The sequence below is a fragment of the Corythoichthys intestinalis genome, chromosome 8, assembly GCF_030265065.1.
Source record: "Corythoichthys intestinalis isolate RoL2023-P3 chromosome 8, ASM3026506v1, whole genome shotgun sequence".
In the NCBI taxonomy this organism is placed as follows: Eukaryota; Metazoa; Chordata; class Actinopteri; order Syngnathiformes; family Syngnathidae; genus Corythoichthys; species Corythoichthys intestinalis.
This window is the reverse complement of record NC_080402.1, coordinates 29,879,959-29,898,768: the sequence shown is the minus strand read 5'-3', so window position 1 is coordinate 29,898,768 and position 18,810 is coordinate 29,879,959. Positions and strand designations below refer to the sequence as shown.

Here is an 18,810-nt window from a genome sequence, read left to right as displayed (position 1 = left end):
TTAACCATGAATCGAGACTTTTACGTCCATATCTATGAAGAATTCAGGGATTTAAGCATTTACTCAAGAGTTTTCAACGAAAAAAGCTCTGTGATTCCACTCGGTCAGCTTTGATGGCCACGCCAACAATGCAGTCCCCCTATTAATCGGCCCGGTGTCCCGTCAATAACATTATGAACTATATGTCTGGGGGATAAAATGATGAATAATTATCGTCATATTAGCTTTGTTAACAGTAATAATAAAAACGCTCAATTAGTCGATAGTTCTAAACTGTAATTACCAAAGGAGAAGGGGGGCACTGATGCAACGTGAACGCCAGCTCAGAGTGTATTCAGTACAGGAGGGAACATTGTGACCTGTCACAAAGCAGCATTAAAGCCGGACACTGTGGATAGACTTGTTTTTCTGGCCCGTAACCTTTAAAGCAATGGCCGTCTTGTTTTAAACTGAACATTTTGTCTGTTTTGTTCACATCTTAAGACCGAATGCACAAAAGGCTTTAACATGTTGCTGAGTGTGAATTAAAATGTCTATAGTTTAATTTTTTTTTTTTTTTGGATTGCATGTCTACCTCAGATTTTGTGTAATGCTGTGCATTTAGATTACCTCATGTGCAATGTTCTGCATTTTCTTAACTTTTAATTTTGCGCAATGTTCCTCATGTTTGTGAAATGCTGAGTAGTAGTTTATCACCATGCATGCATCTTTGTTCTGACATTAAGGATTGGTTAAAGCAGCATCTGGTTTTGTCACTTTATTTTCACTCAGTGGCAAAAATGAGACTTCATACTTGAGAGAGAAAAAATATCGTGTTAATTGTTGATATCGACTGATAAAACTTATCGTGATAACAATTTTTGCCATCTCTATGCCCGGGCTTAGTACTAGTCTGCTCACGTGCTAAAGGCATGCATTTTGACGTATTATGATGGAATTTCTACCAGCATTTGTTCTAAAAAGCTTCCAGCATTCCCATTTCACAATCACCATATGCTCGATGCGTTGTGCATTCATGGCACATTTTCAGCTCCAAAAAAAAGCAAGCAACGTGAAGAAATGCAATATAAACGTCGGCTGGAGCCAGCCGCCATGTTGGATATTACCCTGGCCAGCTTGGCATTGTGATTGGACAGCGTAATTTCACAAGACATCGAGATCTATTTGTCTTTCTAGACCAGTGGTTCTTAACCTTCCTAAAGGTCCAGAACCCCAGTAGTTTCACATGTGGATTCACCAAACCCCTTCGGAATTAGATAAAGCATATTATCCAAATTCATAACTGATATATCTACGCTAGCAAGCCAATTATTTGACAAATTCCCGTTCAAAATTATACTTTTGAACGCATGTTTTATAAACAGGTCAAAATTTGAGACCAGCCCATTGGTCTGTTGTATTCCCTCTTACAGAGTGCGAGTCAACCTTCCACTGAGCAAACTAGTAAACTAAACTTCCTCCCTTCATTAGATTGAGGACTAGCAGTTAAATGGATTAAGACTGTAAATTGGGAACAAACCAGTCCAAAACCTGGTCTAAAAAGTCACTTTGCTTAGATTTAAACAGCGAACGAAAATAGGGCTCTTCGTTGCTTTACCTTCACCGAACCCCTTAGACTTACTCACTGAACCCCTGGGGTTTGATCGAACCCAGGTCAAGAACCACTGTTTTAGACACACTTTCCCTACTTGGCTGATGGCCCATAAATGAATTACTTCATTGCTGCATGTGCACACCATTGCCTATTGGGGGGGAAAAAAAATCTGCCTTTTTGTCACAATGACAAAGTTCTCTCCCCGTGGTACCATATACATATTAAATTCTGCAACATTTACCGTCAAAAAGCGGGAGGATGGATGGTTAGCGGGTATTTATACAGGGTGAATGATTTTTATTCAATTATTTTGTAATCTCAAGGTTGAAACCCTTGCTACTACTTTCATTGTCACAAAAAGTGTCCAAATGAAGTGATTTAAGTAATTGTCCAAAGTCTGATCATACAATGAAATGACACAGCGTTTTTGAAACATGCTTATTGAGTCATGTCGACAGAGGCTTTGCAACAGCCAGCAAAGATATAGGTAGCAGGAGGACTTTTCTAAACTATCGGGTCAATATGAGAAAGTCCAATGGAAGGACAAAATGCTGCACTCCCACTAACTAAACTTGTCAAATGAAGGTTTAATGGTTAATCCAGTCATTTGCTCACAAAAAATCAAACAAGTACATAATCCAACATGATTTTAGCATCCAGTGCAGTGTAAATACAGTGGGGAGAACAAGTATTTGATACACTGCCGATTTTGCTGGTTTTCCCACTTGCAAAGCATGTAGAGGTCTGTAATTTGTATCATAAGTTCTCTTCAACTGTGAGGGACGGAATCTAATACAAAAAAACAGAAAATCACGTTGTATGGTTTTTAAATAATACATTTGAATTTAATTGCATGAAATAAGTATTTGATACAACACAAAAATCGAATTTAATATTTGGTACAGAAACCTTTGTTTGCTATTACAGATACCAAACGTTTCCTGTAGTCCTTGACAAGGTTTGCACACACTGCAGCAGGGATTTTGGCCCACTCCTCCATGCAGATCTTCTCCAGAGCCTTCAGGTTTCTGGGCTGCTGCCGGGCAACACGGACTTTCAGCTCCCTCCATAGATTTTCTATCGGGTTCAGATCTGGTGACTGGCTAGGCCACTCCAGGACCTTGATGCTTCTTACAGAGCCACTCTTTAGTTGCCTTGGCTGTGTGCTTTGGGTCGTTGTAACGCTGGAAGACCCAGCCACGACCCATCTTCAGGGCTCTCACTGAAGGAAGGAGGTTGTCAGCCAAGACCTGGCGATACATAGCCCATCCATCCTCCCCTCAATACGGTGCAGTCGTCCTGTACCCTTGGCAGAGAAGCAGTCCCAAAAAAATGATGTTTCCTCCTCCATGTTTTACGGTTGGGATGGTGTTCTTGGGTTTGTACTCGTCCTTCTTTTTCCTCCAAACACGACGAGCAGAGTTCAGACCAAAAAGTTCAATTTTGGTCTCATCCGACCACATGACCTTTTTCCATTGCTTCTCTGGATCATCCAGATGGTCAGTGGCAAACTTCAGACGTGTCTGGACATGCACTGGCTTCAGCAGCGGCACCTTGCGTGCGCTGTAGGATTTTAATCCGTTATGTGTTTCCGATTGTTTTCTTCGAGACTGTGGTTCCAGCTCTCTTCAGGTCATTGACCAGGTCCTGCCGTGTAGTTCTGGGCTGATCCCTCACCTTCCTCATGATCAGTGATGCCCCACGAGGTGAGATCTTGCATGGAGCCCCAGAACGAGGCAGATTGACCGTCATTTGAACTTCTTCCATTTTCTAATAATTGCTCCAACAGTTGTTACCTTCTCACCAAGCTGCTTGCTTATTTTCCTGTAGCCCATCCCAGCCTTGTGCAGGTCTATTATTTTATCCCTGATGTCCTTACACAGCTCTTTGGTCTTGGCCATTGTGGAGAGGTTGGAGTTTGTTTGTTTGAGCATGTGAACAGGTGTCTTTTATACAGGTAACAAGTTCAAACAGGTGCAGTTACTTCCGGTAGTGAGTGGAGAACAGGAGGGGTTCTTAAAAAAGAACTAAGAGCCGAAATATTTACTAGTTGGTAATGTATCAAATACTTATTTCATGCAGCAGTTAAATACAAATTTATTATTTAAAAATTATACAATATGATTTTCTGGATTTTTGTATTAGCTTCCGTCCCTCACAGTTGAAGAGAACTTATGATACAAATTACAGACCTCTACATGGCTTGCAAGTGGGAAAACCAGCAAAATCGGCAGTGTATCAAATACTTGTTCTCCCCACTGTATGTACTGAGACCTGGCTAAATATGAATAATTTTTACTTCAGTAAAAATGTGTTGAATGAGAAATTGACCCTTGAAATTGAATATCAGTCAGAGATACACAATCGAGGTGAATAATTATTATGTACCTTGCATTAACTCATAGGCTGCCACTGATGGCGACAGACGTCCAATCCATGTAAATTGTATTCATTCGCTGACAGCCCCTCCGGTTTAAATGGATTGGATGTCTTATTGATGTCTGTTGTATTAGTCATAATCTAACTTACAGCACAGCAGAAGACCAAAAAGGGTCTCATGATTGGATGTCTATCACTGTCAATGGCACAGAGGGTTACAAAAAAAAAAAGTCAACATGCACGACCAAGCTTTAGAAAAAAAAAAAAAAAAAAGCCACATATCAATTCCATTCCCACATTTATTAAATACTTCAGCACTACAGCTCCTTAATAGAAAAATATCCTCTATAAACCACTCAAAACATTTCACAAAAACTTTTGAATTCACATTAAAATGAATTATATATGTGCATAAACCCATTTGTAATAAAGCCTTTTAATCTCACTGCATTAAAAGTTTGAGTTCATTTTCATTATATAGTAAATCTAGACATCAATAGCAAAAAGAAAAAAATAATCATGGCTTGTGTTAAAATGGGGAGGGTGTGAAAAACGAAACAAAAATATAAATGGGCCACTTTTTTAGGCTTCCATATAAGGAAATTTGAGGACATCTGTAATGGCCATAATAGCACAGCGCCAACAGGAACTGAGCAGCCTACTAGGATAAATTTAAACGTACATTTTAAAAGAAAGAGGACCTAAACGGGACCCAAGCCTACTATAAGTAGTAGCGTGTGTCAATAAGTGCTTAATGTTTCTGAGTATGGCCCCTTTAAAATGTATAAATTATGCTAGAGAACCACATTAATTAGTGACTGAACTAAGTCCAGGGGCATAATTAAGTCAGTGGAACTGAGTTTAAAAAAGCCATTCTTTGTAAAACCTGGAGTGCACGTTTTAAAATGGACTTCAGGGGCTACAGTGTATTCATAATCAAGGACATATTAATTTACATGATGAGAGAACACAAAGTGTTTTGATCGCATATTAGTTGAGCTTACATGACCGAGCAGCACTGGAATGTTTTCTTCCTGGGTGCTTGCGCGGCCCCTGCTGGTTTCTCAGTGGCAGCTTCATCCGGGACGCCCGAGGCCTCCTCAAGAAAGGGCTCCATCTCTGGGGGTCGCACCTCAGTCCTGTTGTTCTCAAGGTGGTCGTTAAGGGTGACTTCCTGGAACTGAGGGGACGTGGCAACAGCATCGCCTTGGGCTTTTGAGGTTGTTTCGGAAACTTCTGAAGCTGCTGTGATTGCTTCCTCTTCTTTCTGTGCATGTGGTTCCTTCGAAGCAGGGCAAGAGGGTTGTGACTCAGCGTAAACTGGTACCGGAGCAACCAGAACATCCTCCACGGGACCTGAAGCCTCTACGTTGCCGAGGTCTTTCGTCTCCTCAGTTGCACTCGTTTCTTCTTCTGCGGACTGTGTTGAAGCTTCTGGAGTTATTTGCACCTTCACAGTCCCTTCATCTTCAGTAGTGGACTTCTGATGCTTTTGCAGTGCAACTTTGTCATCATCCAAGAGGACAACGCGTTTGGCTCGCATGACCGTAACACCTTCGTCCACCTTGGTACAGCTTAGGTGAGGAATGTGTTGGCTGTGGTACTCCACAGTGACGGTCACTCTTGGTCCATTTGTGGTTGACTTCTCCAAAGTTTCATCACTTTGATGTTTGAAGCTTGATTTAAAGTCCCCTTCGCCATTCAGCAGAACAGATGGTGGTTCTTCACGCGATATCTGGATTGGGTTCATATCATCCTTGAGCGTCCCTGAAGGCATAATTTGAGATTAATTTTCATCTCATTCAAACATTCCATATCATACTGGAAAAAGATCTACAGTTAATAAGCAAAACACGTTTGGTGAAAGTGAAGCATTAGTGTTATTTGACTTCAATGAAAGGCTGTTTTGCTAAGAGCATATCAGTATTTAAAATGATTTATATCTGCATCGACATGGCTAAACATGTACAGAATTATGAGTGACCAAACTTAAGGGATTTTAAATTGGGAGGGCAGTTCAAATGGATCACGTCTACTACTAGTGATTACAACTAGTCATTTAAATTCACAGCAGAAAGATGAAAAGAGCAATAGGATCAGTGGTGTTACCAGGATGCCAGGTGTGGGTGGGCATTAGTCTTACCTGGGGGGAAAAAAAAAAAAAAAAAAAAAAGCTACAATGCTCAAGTAGGTCGAAATCCACCGTAGGGCTACTGCACCTTAAAACATGTTTTGTTTTCTCCTTGAGATAACTGTTGTTGTGATTTGGTCTTAACAAATAAAAGTTGATTTGCTTTTAGAAGACATCCATAACTGAACAGTATGAACATGCAGGAGACAATGTTTTTTTTTTTTAAGGTAACCTATTGTGGTTTCTCGGTTTGATTATTATTATTATTATTATAGTTATTCTTTGTTCCGCATTCCCTTTGAGCTCAATTTGACCCCCTTAGAATGCATCAAAATGCAGCAAAATCGGCAGGCAGGTCAAGACAGGTGCAATCTTTGATACCATGTAAAGCAGGGGTCCCTAAACCTGCTTCCGGCCTGCCTCCACATTTGGTCCGGCCCCCTGAACAATTTTTTTTAATGTTTTTTTTTTTTTTTTTAACTTGTGTTATTTTTTTCCCTGGCTTTTTCTGTGAAGAACCCAGAGAGGGTTATTTGGTTATTATCTATTTAATTAATAGTGTTACTATTACATTATATTATATATTATTTTATACTATTTTTGTTTTTTTAAATTTTATTTACTTTTGTTCCATGAAGAATCCAGAAAGAGTTATTTGATTGTGGCTTTCTGAAAAACAATACATTTTTACTTTTTTTTTTTTTTACATTTCTCCTGCAATCGTCACACTTTTTCTGTTACAAACTGACCCTGGGCGCTCATCAGAGAAGGAAAAAGTTATGTGGCCCTAACAGGAAAAAGTTTGGGGACCCCCGATGTAAAGACAAATTCCAAATACACTATGTAGCGCCCCCTAGAAGACATTCTTTGTCCCGCCGATGATTTCAGCCCTACTTTGACCCCCTCAGAATGCTTCAAAACTCACCACACTCAATAGCCAGGTGAACGCTGGTGAAAACTATGACAAAATGTAAATTAAAAAAAAAAAATGCGTAAATGTGTGTAGCGCCCCCTAGGAACAAAACCAACCTTTTTTTTTTTTTTTTTTTTTTTAAAGATGAAAGAGGAGGTAACAATGCAAAGGTTACAACTCAGAACACATCAGTACCACCGTATATGAATGAGACACCATACGCAGTGCCCAGACTGCCGTTAGTACTACATCGAGTTTTCTTTGGGTGGGCAGAGCGTGTCCGTGGGTGGGCACTGCCCACCCCTGCCCCTCCGGTAACACCCCTGCATAGGATTGATGTCTGTTATCGACTGTGGCTGTGGAAGTGTTAAAATACAATACATGTTATATTCCAAGATCCCATCATTATATCAGCTGTAACACAGTGAGGTGTCTGAACAGCTATTGCCCAGTCACAGTTTCATAATCACAGAACGTCTGAGTCGGATCACACCTGAGCATACCAAACCTCGACTACACTAATGGAAAGAAGTTATAGACATTAGAAAGCTTAAAGCAATAGGAATCGTTTGGCATAAATTACCTTCATGCAGGGATGAAAGTGGCTAGAATTTCTTGTCGGAATTCCCTTCCATAAAGGTGGGCAAGGAGCCCATTTTTCTTTCTTCTTCTTTTTTTGTGGTGTTAAACCTCATAAAACCACCGAAATGCAAAAACTGCTGTTGGCACAGTTATAAAGATACACAATAAAACAACAGGTTTCACACATACTGGTTAGCACGTGCCCCTCACAGTTCTGGCGTTCCAGCCCACTTTCACCCCTGCCTTCATGTGAAAGATGGTTGCTCAAAGAATCTAAATATACAAATCAGGAAATTCTTAAGAATTATAATAATGGAAAAATAATGTTGAAACAAAGAAAATGACACTCCTAGTGGCTGACATTTTGGCTCCAACTTTAAGATCCTTTGCATTGAACGTAACGGACAGTCATCCAGAATGTCTGCACGCCACAGAAGGCAGCAGGCTAATCAGTTTTGGGCCGAAAAGCATATTAAAATGGCAAATGACGTTCCTTAGTTCGAGAGATAAGACTTTTCTTATGGTGTCATGTTCTTTCCATTTTACATTTTGGAAGTAGACGAAACCTTTGGTTGGGCGAATGGAACATCGTCTATCTTATTTTTTTCAACTCACTTGTTGCCTTTCCTTTTTCTCTTATCGAGTTTCTTCTTTTGTTCTAACATTGCCCATAGACTCCATAATGATATTGAGGGGTCAGATTCGACCTTCAGTGCGCCGCGCCTTCAAGTAAGGGGCCATCCCATAATCCGCTTCAGTAATTCGCAGTCGGTCGCAGTGACACATAGCGATCCAACGGCAGAGTTATGTTGAAAAAGTACGACAGCTGTACCACATACAAACAAGAAGGATTGTCTCAGGAGTTATTTGTTTTGTACTATACGCACATTTTGACAATAAAGCAAACTTTCAACTTTGAAGAATTTTAAACGGTAAAAGCTCTTTGTTTACATATGGCGGCCGCTAATTTCCTTACTTGCAAGCCTCACAGTTAGCAATATTTACGTAAAATAAATGCTACCTGCACGTTTTTTTTTTTCTTTTAACCAATAATCAATACTGTTTTACGTCAATACTGTTTTATGTCCATGTCTATAAAGAATTTAGGGATTTAAGCATTTATTCACAAGAATTTTCCCCGGAAAAGCTCTGTTTACATATGGCGGCACCACATTGACTTACAGACTAGCATCGTATTTCGACATATTTACGTAAAATAAATGCAAACTGCACGTTTTTTTTTTTTTTTTTTTGCTTTTAACCAAAAATCGAGACTGTTTTACGTCCATATCTATAAAGAATTCAGAGATTTAAGCATTTATTCACAAGATTTTTTAACGAAAAAAGCTCTTTTGTCTGTAATTCCACTCTGTCAGCTTTGACGGCCACGCCAACAATGCAGGCCCCCTATTAATCGGCCCGATGCCCCGTCAATATCATTATGTAGTCCATGCATTGCCACCACAATAGCCTAGGAAATTTTAGGTGAACATTACGCTATGAGCAATTGCAGACTGTCTGAAATACTAGCATTTGAATGGCTAAAACACGTCTGGCATTTAAAAATGGCGCCTCACAACAATTTTGCCTACTTCCTAGAAATATTTGCCCAGGGTTTCCCCTAGTTTCTTTTTTTAAAGCCATTTCAAACTAGCGGCAGACTAGTGTGAAGGGTTGAGCGGCAACCTATACATTGTGTATTGTAATGTCCATAACTACCCGCGGCACTCTTAAGAGACGATCGGACTGGGGCGCTGTGACGTAGGGGGAAGCGAGTAGGAAGAATGGGCGAGATGGCGAGAGCTAGCGGTCGCATGTGGCGGCAGCCCGCTGTTATTTTGTTATTTTCTTTATTATTGTTGCCATAATAAGGAAGCAACAAATGGCGAAAGTGCACGGAGGACAGCAGTCTTAGCCGGAACGGCAAGTTTCAATGAATTTGCACTGAGATGCGGGGCCCAAAATAGAGCCTTGCTGTATTTTCAGAACGCCGCCGCGCTAACGTCAACAACGAATCCAATAAAAGAGGGGCAGGCATACTTATATCTGTGCTATCAGACTGTTTTGGCTGACAGATATACGCAATAGCGGCTGACTAAACCTTGATAAATGCGCTTTTTTAAGTTTCGCGAGCTCTGGGACACTTGCAAAATGACTCTCATGCCTCTCCCTGCTAAGCTAAATGGTACCTCCACAGAAGGACGATTATTGTTGTAGTAATGTAGGAATTAGGGCCCAATAAAAGGGAAAAAGGAGGACTACGAGAAGAAAGTCGTACTATTGCTACGAGAAAAAAAGTTGTATTATTAAGTAGGGTAATGTAGCTGTAATCAACTACGCATTTTACGTATATGTAGCTGAATATTTCAAATAGATCTTTGTTATGGTTCAACTTGGGGAAAAAAATGTAAATCTCATTTGTCACGTAAATTCGCCGTGACGCAAATTCGCCAAATCAACGACACGGTGAGGCTGTCCGACTCCGATGCAGCCCACCACCACAGCTTAAAAAAATCCTGAGGGAAACCCTGTGGCCTTTAGTGATGTTTTTTTCCACTATTCCACAGCTGGTAAAAAAAAAAAAAAAAAATTCCCCCTCAAATTCTTAAACAAGATTATTTCTGTTGGGATACACTTGATCAAAATTATTACTATTCCTTAAGTTCTTCAGAGTTCACATCCCTGAAGACCTCACCTATTCCACCAACATCGACAATCAGGTGGGGAAAGCACATCAGACTACTTCATCAGAAAAAATATGCCAAGGACAGCTCCCCCAAAATACTACCTGATACGATTTTTATAGATCTACCATAGAGACTTTCCGACCTTCTGTTGCACCAGTTGCTTTACTTCCTCTCTCATTTCAGGGCATTAGATTCGCTAAGTATGGGGCTGTAAAACCAGTTTCTGCAACAAAGTAGATTAAGAATATTTATTTTCAAAAGTTAGTTATTTTCGAAATATGTCATTGTTGTGACACTCACTGCTACCATCTTATGCTCTCTTCAAATTTTTGCTCTCAACTTCACTTAGTGGCTGCTATAGACAAGAATAGATTACCAATCTATTTTGACCCGGCTGAGCGTAAAAAAAAAAAAAAAAAAAAATCACATTTCAGTTTTGAGTGAATATGGATTTTGAGTCAAAATAAATTCCCTTTATATAATAGTTAGGAATCTTAAAATGTTACCTAAAGCATCACCTGTACAGTTAATTACAAGTTTTATGATTGAGGAGTTTGCACTTGAGGCAGTTGATTTCTTCTACTGAGGTTGTTTGCAAGCATCCTGAAAGTTATTATATTGAACCTTTGAAGGTTGCACTGAATTGTAAATTATCACGTTTTGTCCACCTTGCATTAAGACAAGTTTACTATGTGACCTCCTGGAGACAAAAATGCCCTCAAAAATGACAATGTATGCCTTTTAACCCCAATTTATGCACACTGTATTAAGAAGGTGAATATTCATAGACACATGCGTGTACTTATTATGCAAATATAAGTGCATTGTGGCTCCAGTTGAATTAGAAATTAAAAGCATTTCAAAATGCATAATTTGACTGAAACAAACCAAAATATGCCTCTAGGACCAAGCAGAAGTAGTTGTAATCACTTATCATATAACATCATGCCATACTTTGCTTAAAAATTTTGTTCAGTTGTTATTGGCTTAAAGTTAAAAAAAAAAAAGAAAAAAAGAAAAAAAAGAAGGAAATCACATTTCAAGAGACTTATTTGTGCAAATATTTGGCCCTTATAGTCAGGGTTTCAAGGTTATAATTGCATTTTGGTGATGGTGATTCTGATGAGTACGCAAAGCACTTTAACATGATATTAATCCATGTATTTCACATACATTAAAAGGCTTAGAGTTAGAATAGAGTTTGAAAGAAATAAATCCACAAGATTAATGACAAAAGCAGTGTTGTTTTCGTCAACGATGACTATAACGAATATTTTTTCATGATGATAACGAGATAGTAACGAGCTAAAAACATGTCTTGGGAGGCTAAAACATTACGATACGAATGCCAGTGTTCACCTGACAAGACGAAAATGCGCCTTAGTTTCCGTCACAATGTGTGACATATCATGTGTAGTTGGCCTTAATTGTAGCAGTGTCCGGTTGTGTCACTCATGTGACGTGCTTTGCCCCCCACCCCCCAACTCACCCACTAGTGTCCTCTCCAGTCTCCCCATTGCTTGTTTTGAGACACACACACGGTAAGCTTTGTCTTCTTTTCTTGGCAAGAGAAAATATGCAACTTTGCTTTAGCCTTTAAAGGTAACCACGGATAGAAAGAAAAGTAGTTCTTAAAAGATAAATGTTTGTACAAGTTACAATAATTTGATGTTAACACCCCTCTTAATGTTTTCGTTTTAATAAAATGTGTAAAATTATCTTAACTAGTCGGTCGCCATTGTTGTTGACATCACCGTGTCACTCTTTAAGTATGTAAGGTTGTGATTTAAATACGCCACAAGGTGTCAATGATGAGTTTTAAATTAGAGATCAAGCCAATGAGTCCATTTTGTCCCTTAACTGACGCCGTAGTCTTCCTTTTATTCTACAGTAAGGTGTAAGACAGAGAGAAAGGCGAGTGGACACAGGCGTTCAGATTAGTAGCTCGGACCGCGCCGCTTACTGGCAGAAGCTTCGGCATCTCCTCCTTCACAACATACCATTGAACATAAGTATAATAAAGTGTAAATCCAACAAAAATAATATTCATTCATTTCATTCCACAGTGCGGGGCACTGCGGGCGCCATTGTGCCTCATGTTCAATTGTATGTTGTGAAGGTAAGACACCTGATAATGGCTCTCAGCATCATAGTTTGTTTATTGTGACTAAATATTGCCAGTGTATTTGTTGAGCTAAACAAGTTGCTAAAATGTTTAGTCTGGTTAAGTTTTATGTGTATTTTGCATATCTATTTTGATTATGAATGTCAGTTCTCTTTGCATTGTTGTAGGGCTGCAGCTATCGAATATTTTAGTAATCGAATAATCGACTGAAAATTCTATCAATTGAGTAATCGGATAAAACATTTTTTTAGGTAAAGAGCAATTATAAATATACATGAGAAAAAAGACATGTAATCCAATATTGAACCATTTTCAGTCAATCAATGTCTTTATTTTCAATGTACATTGTTGAAAACAGCCAACAATTGCATCTTAGATGTGATGCAAAAAATTCACTGCTTTCACTCAAAAAACTTCTAGATCTTATATAAAAACATATTTCTTACCTAAAAATGTAATTACGCTTGATAACACACATCACTTGAAAGCTACGTGTTTTCCCCACGTGTTTCAGTTGAATTTCCATTTGTGTCAAGCTCTTTTTAAGTTCTAGTTAAGTTTTAAGTTAGTCTAAACTTTATTTACTGATAGGATTTTGAGTTTTTGCAGTGTTCAAAATAAATGTATGATACCTGCTGTATTGGAGCACATTAGGGACCAGTGCTACTTGGTGTTTTATTCAGCAATGACTACTGAGCTAAAACTGACAATTAGCTTTATTTTGTTTTCATTTTACACCCTCATCACTCTACAGCGCTGTGTTTTTACAGATTAAATAAAGCCTGTATGTAAGACACGTTAGCCACGCATCGACAGTGGTCATAATCAATAGAAACCTAGCCATCCGAAGGGCTAACGTTGCGTGAGCGAGTGACAGTAATGTTATATTTATTAGCGCTGAGAAGTCTACTGCTTAAAGATGGCGGCTGTTTACTAACGCTGCCCAGAGGTGGCCGAGTGTAATTTCGCATCTAGTCCTAAAAACATGCGATATCTATGAGACGCATCGGACACTACCTGCTACCACACTGGCATCATGCGGGCGTAGTTTTTAGCAACGTCGGTGAAGTTTGTAGCGGCTGTCGGCTGCAGTAAGATTTTTTTTTTTTTTAATTGTTTCTTCCTCTACGCACGTGACGTCAGCGCGTTGTCCCGCATTCAAAGTAGTCCGGGCAAAACGTGATGCTTAGAGCTGGCAAAATTAAACAATTCCTCGAGGTGAATAAAATTACTCGGATAAGTTTTTAAACTCGAGTCCCTCGAGTATTCGTTTCAGCTCTACATTGTTGTTTAACTCTGAGTATAGGGCCTCATTAATACGGATTGAAACACTTTTCTTTCTGTGAACATTATTTTTTAATATATTATTTTTTGTTGTATTTTCACTATATGATACTTATGTTCAATTGTATGTTGTGAAAGAGGAGTTGCCAAAGCTTATGCCAATAAAGGAACGCCTGTGTCCACTCGCCTTTCTCCCTGCCTAACACCTTACTGTGGAAAGGAAAACTACGGCGTCAGTCAAGGGACAAAACGGACTCTTGAGCTCTACTTAATTTATAACTCGCCATTAACACGTTGTGGCGCATTTTAAATGACTACCTTACATACTCAAAAGTGACACGTTGGACGTCCGCCAGGGTGGCAATGTGATGTCACAGGCGACCGGCGACCTACTACTTAGACACGTTTTATTAAAACGAAAACATTAAGAGGGCTTATAATATCAAATTAGTATAACTCGTCCTGACATTTATCTTTTAAGAACTACATCTTTCTAGCCGTGGTTCCCTTTAAAGGTCTGTGCCGAGTGATCATCACACACTAAATGTAATTTGTAGTGTTAGCTCAGCACTCACGTTCACGTTGTCATTAGGCTATTGCTAACGGTGAGCATCCCCTTAAACTCTGGGAAAACATTTTTTTTTCCTACATAAAGTTCGTGGTATCCAGGTGGGTATAATTATTAGAAAATAATGTACCTTTTTCCTGCTGAGAGTGTATTATCACGTGATAGATTTGTAGATGATACAATATGTGCTCGTCTGTCAATGTACATCCACAATACGTGGAAACCTTTTTTTAAAAATTTATTTTGGGAGTGAAAATTTCTAATTTTACAGACGAAAATATTAAGTGAATGTCGACTAAAACTAAACGAAGTAAAACACATTTTGAATTGACTAAAATATGACTTAAGACCAGGATGAAAATGAAAAGTGCTGCCAAAAACAACACTGGACAAAAGAGATGTTGGCATTTATATTTGGATCTTGTGCAGAATGTGTTTCGGGGTGAATGGAGTTTGCTCTCTGCATGGGCAATTTAGAACAACATTTCAGGCATATGTCACATGTGCGTGTCGTTACAAATAGGTCACCTGATCTTGTCTTGATGTCTGTGTTCTGCAGAACCGCATCTAGAGGAAGATGGGTTGTTGTCGTGAGTGTATTGCATATCACATTTGACTTTGTAACTGGTATAATTATATTCAACTAAAGTGCTTCGGTTCAAACAACACATATTTAAAGGGGCGGACAGATGGATGTTAGCTTACACTTGTCAACATTGCATTGCTTTCAAAGCATTTACTTTTTTTTTTTTTTAAGAATACACCCATTTGCGCATGTCTTGAAGAAAGTCATATTTTCTAATATGCACTATATATAACAAAGAATAAATGCTCCAACGTACCCATATCTCCTGCTTCCATTCCTGCTGCTTCCTGTGGGGTAACAGACAAATTTTGTGCATTTACAAAGACAGGTGATATACGTGTATCGCAAACCACTATGACTTTATTCTTTGTTGTTTGATTTTTATGATTTCATAAAGAATCATCATAAAGTTTACAAGGCATCTAAGAGGAACGAGTGTAAACAAACATGCCTCACCAGCCTGATTTCAACAATTAGACGTTTAAGCTTTTGCGCATCTGTGACTCCCAAAAAAAAAAAAAAAAAAAGTGTCAGACACTTGCTATCAATTATGCTAAGCATGCCCACGGACAGATTTTCTGGCAAAATTTGTCGCTAGGAAATTGATGTAAAGGTCACACATTATAGACGCTTCCATCTCAGCCTGCATCACTAATCAACAGAGCATTTTAATTAATTTTTCGAAGGGTCAAAATGTGACAGTATATTTAAAGAAACAGAACATGAATACATTTACCACCACACTCAATGTTGCCTTATCGGGAGTAAGAAGATTTACAATGTTTAGGTCACTGCTTTCATTAATGCTAATGCACAATACGTTAATGGAGATAGAAGCATGGTAATCAATTATTTATTTTCTTCCTGAGCGTCAACTTCATTTGCCTAAAGATACATAATTTTTATGATTTATGGAGGTGAACATTCCATGTTTTCTATGAATCAAAGAATCAATTCTGAAATGCAAGAAATGTGAATATCTTAAGTTTAATTCATTTCTATTACAGCATTCCTGTCAGAGTAGGATGTGAGCATACAGTTAAACTGATAGTTTATTCCCGTCACGTTGCACAACGAAAGGGCTGTGTAAATGAAATTAAACTGCTACTTAGCACAAACAGCAGCGACGCTCGGGAACAATTTGCGGGAAAAGAAAAATCTGTTGCGTTGGATTTTTATGCTGATTAATACTAAAATGGCATGGTGATGCCAAAATGGCAGTCATTTTATTCGAGTGTGTCAAGATTTTTCCACTGCTTACCTACCCACTACGTTGTTACAATTTGCACACAATAATAATTGCAGCAGTCATATGCTTTGTAAATAAAAAATAATAATGAATTAACATACAACATATTGTACGTTAGATACAGTCTATTAGGACTGTCCCAAATGACTAATTTTCTCCCAGTTAGTCAGCCAATTATTTTTACGATTAGTCGACTTATCATAAAAATTTTATTTTTTTTCATTTTACTAATTTAGCAATGAAATTTTTGTTGACACTTATTAATTCACAAAAACATTTTGGAATACTTAAATTCTTTATTAAAGTACAAATAAACACCTAAATAACAATAATAAATCTCAAATAAACAATGAAATCAAATGCTGTTAGCGTTAACTAGTGCAAAAGAATGGAATGTAAACAGATTCAGAACACTGACTTCGCCTTACCAACATGATTCAAAACAATTCTTATAAAATATATAGCATTAATATTATAGTATACTATTATATATACATATATATATATATATATATATATAGTATTATAAAGATTACAATAATTACTTATTGCCAATCAGATTTTTCATAAAGGATAAAGGGTGTCATTTTAAAACTATTCTTAAGAGTAGGAACTGAATTCTGAAGTATGTTGGATTAACTAAAAAAAAAGTCGTCATTTATATGATTAACATGACGTGCTTTTGTTTTGAAATGTTCACCGGAAGTGCGTTCGCTAAACCACTAACTGTACGCTTTAGACTCAGCAAAAAAAGCACTTTTCCTCATTGCATGTGGTGTCAGTAATAGATTGTTTTTTTTTCTTTTTCTTTTTTCGTTTGCAAATACTGTTAACCAGCGATTTTTCATGTTTGAAGTGTCACCTTAAAACCGTAAGTTTGCATTTTGGAGAGGACTGTGAATGTTTTATAGCAGCCTAAAGTAGGTTGTCTTTTTTCCCCATTAGCCTCAATATAGCAATGCTAACGTTTACAGTGTTTAATATAGATGTGTTTCCTTATTTGGTATGCATTAACTTTAGTTCTACGGCGTGTTGATGACCAATAAACATCTGTGAAACTGTGCACTGGAGTCTCATATGCCATCAACACTCACGCACAAATGTATGCACGCATGCGGCGGTAAAACGCAGCCGTGAAAATTGCCGCCTTCATTTTTATTTACCGTGCGATAAATGGACTCATTGCATATCGCGACAGGCTTAGCAACTTCAATAAAACGTGTCGTTAGTTAGTTAGATGGACTTATGATCTCATAGCTTGTTGTCTCTTGTCGTCTTCCAAAATGACAATTGGGTGACAGCGCTTTAGGTGTTCATTCACGACGTGCAGCCAAGCTTGACATTGAAGAGACAGGACAACAGTGTACCCTCCTTTGTTTCGTTGTGATAAGTCAATGTTTTGGCCACTCTGGTGCGCATTTTTGGCTTTGTGCCGCTTTCCCCGCTCGCATAGCGAGCGTCCGACATTCTCAATTTTCCTTGCATATATTTTTTAATCCTTCATTAACCGTCGACGGAATGTTGTGCTCGTCGACACATTTACGTCATTGAGGACGTTGAGGGGGATAGTCGGGACAGCTCTACAGTAAGTATGTATATATACACAGTATATACAGTGCCTTGCAAAAGTATTCGGCCCCCTTGAACCTTGCAACCTTTCGCCACATTTCAGGCTTCAAACATAAAGATATAAAATTTTAATTTTTTGTCAAGAATCAACAACAAGTGGGACACAATCGTGAAGTGGAACAAAATTTATTGGATAATTTACTTTTTTAACAAATAAAAAACTGAAAAGTGGGGCGTGCAATATTATTCGGCCCCCTTACGTTAATACTTTTGCTCCAATTACAGCTGCAAGTCGCTTGGGGTATGTTTCTATCAGTTTTGCACATCGAGAGACTGACATTCTTGCCCATTCTTCCTTGCAAAACAGCTCGAGCTCAGTGAGGTTGGATGGAGAGTGTTTGTGAACAGCAGTCTTCAGCTCTTTCCACAGATTCTCGATTGGATTCAGGTCTGGACTTTGACCTGGCCATTCTAACACCTGGATACGTTTATTTTTTAACCATTCCATTGTAGAATTGGCTTTATGTTTTGGATCATTGTCCTGTTGGAAGATAAATCTCCGTCCCAGTCTCAGATCTTGTGCAGATACCAACAGGTTTTCTTCCAGAATTTCCTGTATTTGGCTGCATCCATCTTCCCGTCAATTTTAACCATCTTCCCTGTCCCTGCTGAAGAAAAGCAGGCCCAAACCATGATGCTGCCACCACCATGTTTGACAGTGGAGATGGTGTGTTCAAGGTGATGAGCTGTGTTGCTTTTACGCCAAACATATCGTTTTGCATTGTGGCCAAAAAATTCAATTTTGGTTTCATCTGACCAGAGCACCTTCTTCCACATGTTTGGTGTGTCTCCCAGGTGGCTTGTGGCAAACTTTAAACGAGACTTTTTATGGATATCTTTGAGAAATGGCTTTCTTCTTGCCACTCTTCCATAAAGGCCAGATTTGTGCAGTGTACGACTGATTGTTGTCCTATGGACAGACTCTCCCACCTCAGCTGTAGATCTCTGCAGTTCATCCAGAGTGATCATGGGCCTCTTGGCTGCATCTCTGATCAGTTTTCTCCTTGTTTGAGAAGAAAGTTTGGAAGGACGGCCGGGTCTTGGTAGATTTGCAGTGGTCTGATGCTCCTTCCATTTCAATAT

At 38.7% G+C, this 18,810-nt stretch overlaps 1 protein-coding gene across 3 annotated transcripts in view; it reads right to left on the bottom strand.

Annotated features, from left to right (window-relative positions):
- Positions 1-151: 151 nt before the first annotated feature.
- palm3 (paralemmin 3) overlaps positions 152-18,810 on the bottom strand; it is a 72,287-nt gene continuing 53,628 nt past the window's right edge. For all 3 annotated transcript variants that reach the window (XM_057842374.1, XM_057842373.1, XM_057842372.1), the window contains exons 6-8: positions 15,106-15,136; positions 14,792-14,830; positions 152-5,740 (exon numbers count right to left, since the gene is read on the bottom strand). In XM_057842374.1, coding sequence (XP_057698357.1) covers positions 4,974-5,740; positions 14,792-14,830; positions 15,106-15,136 — 837 coding nt within the window. In that variant the 3' untranslated portion in view covers positions 152-4,973. The remainder of the gene's footprint in view (positions 5,741-14,791; positions 14,831-15,105; positions 15,137-18,810) is intronic.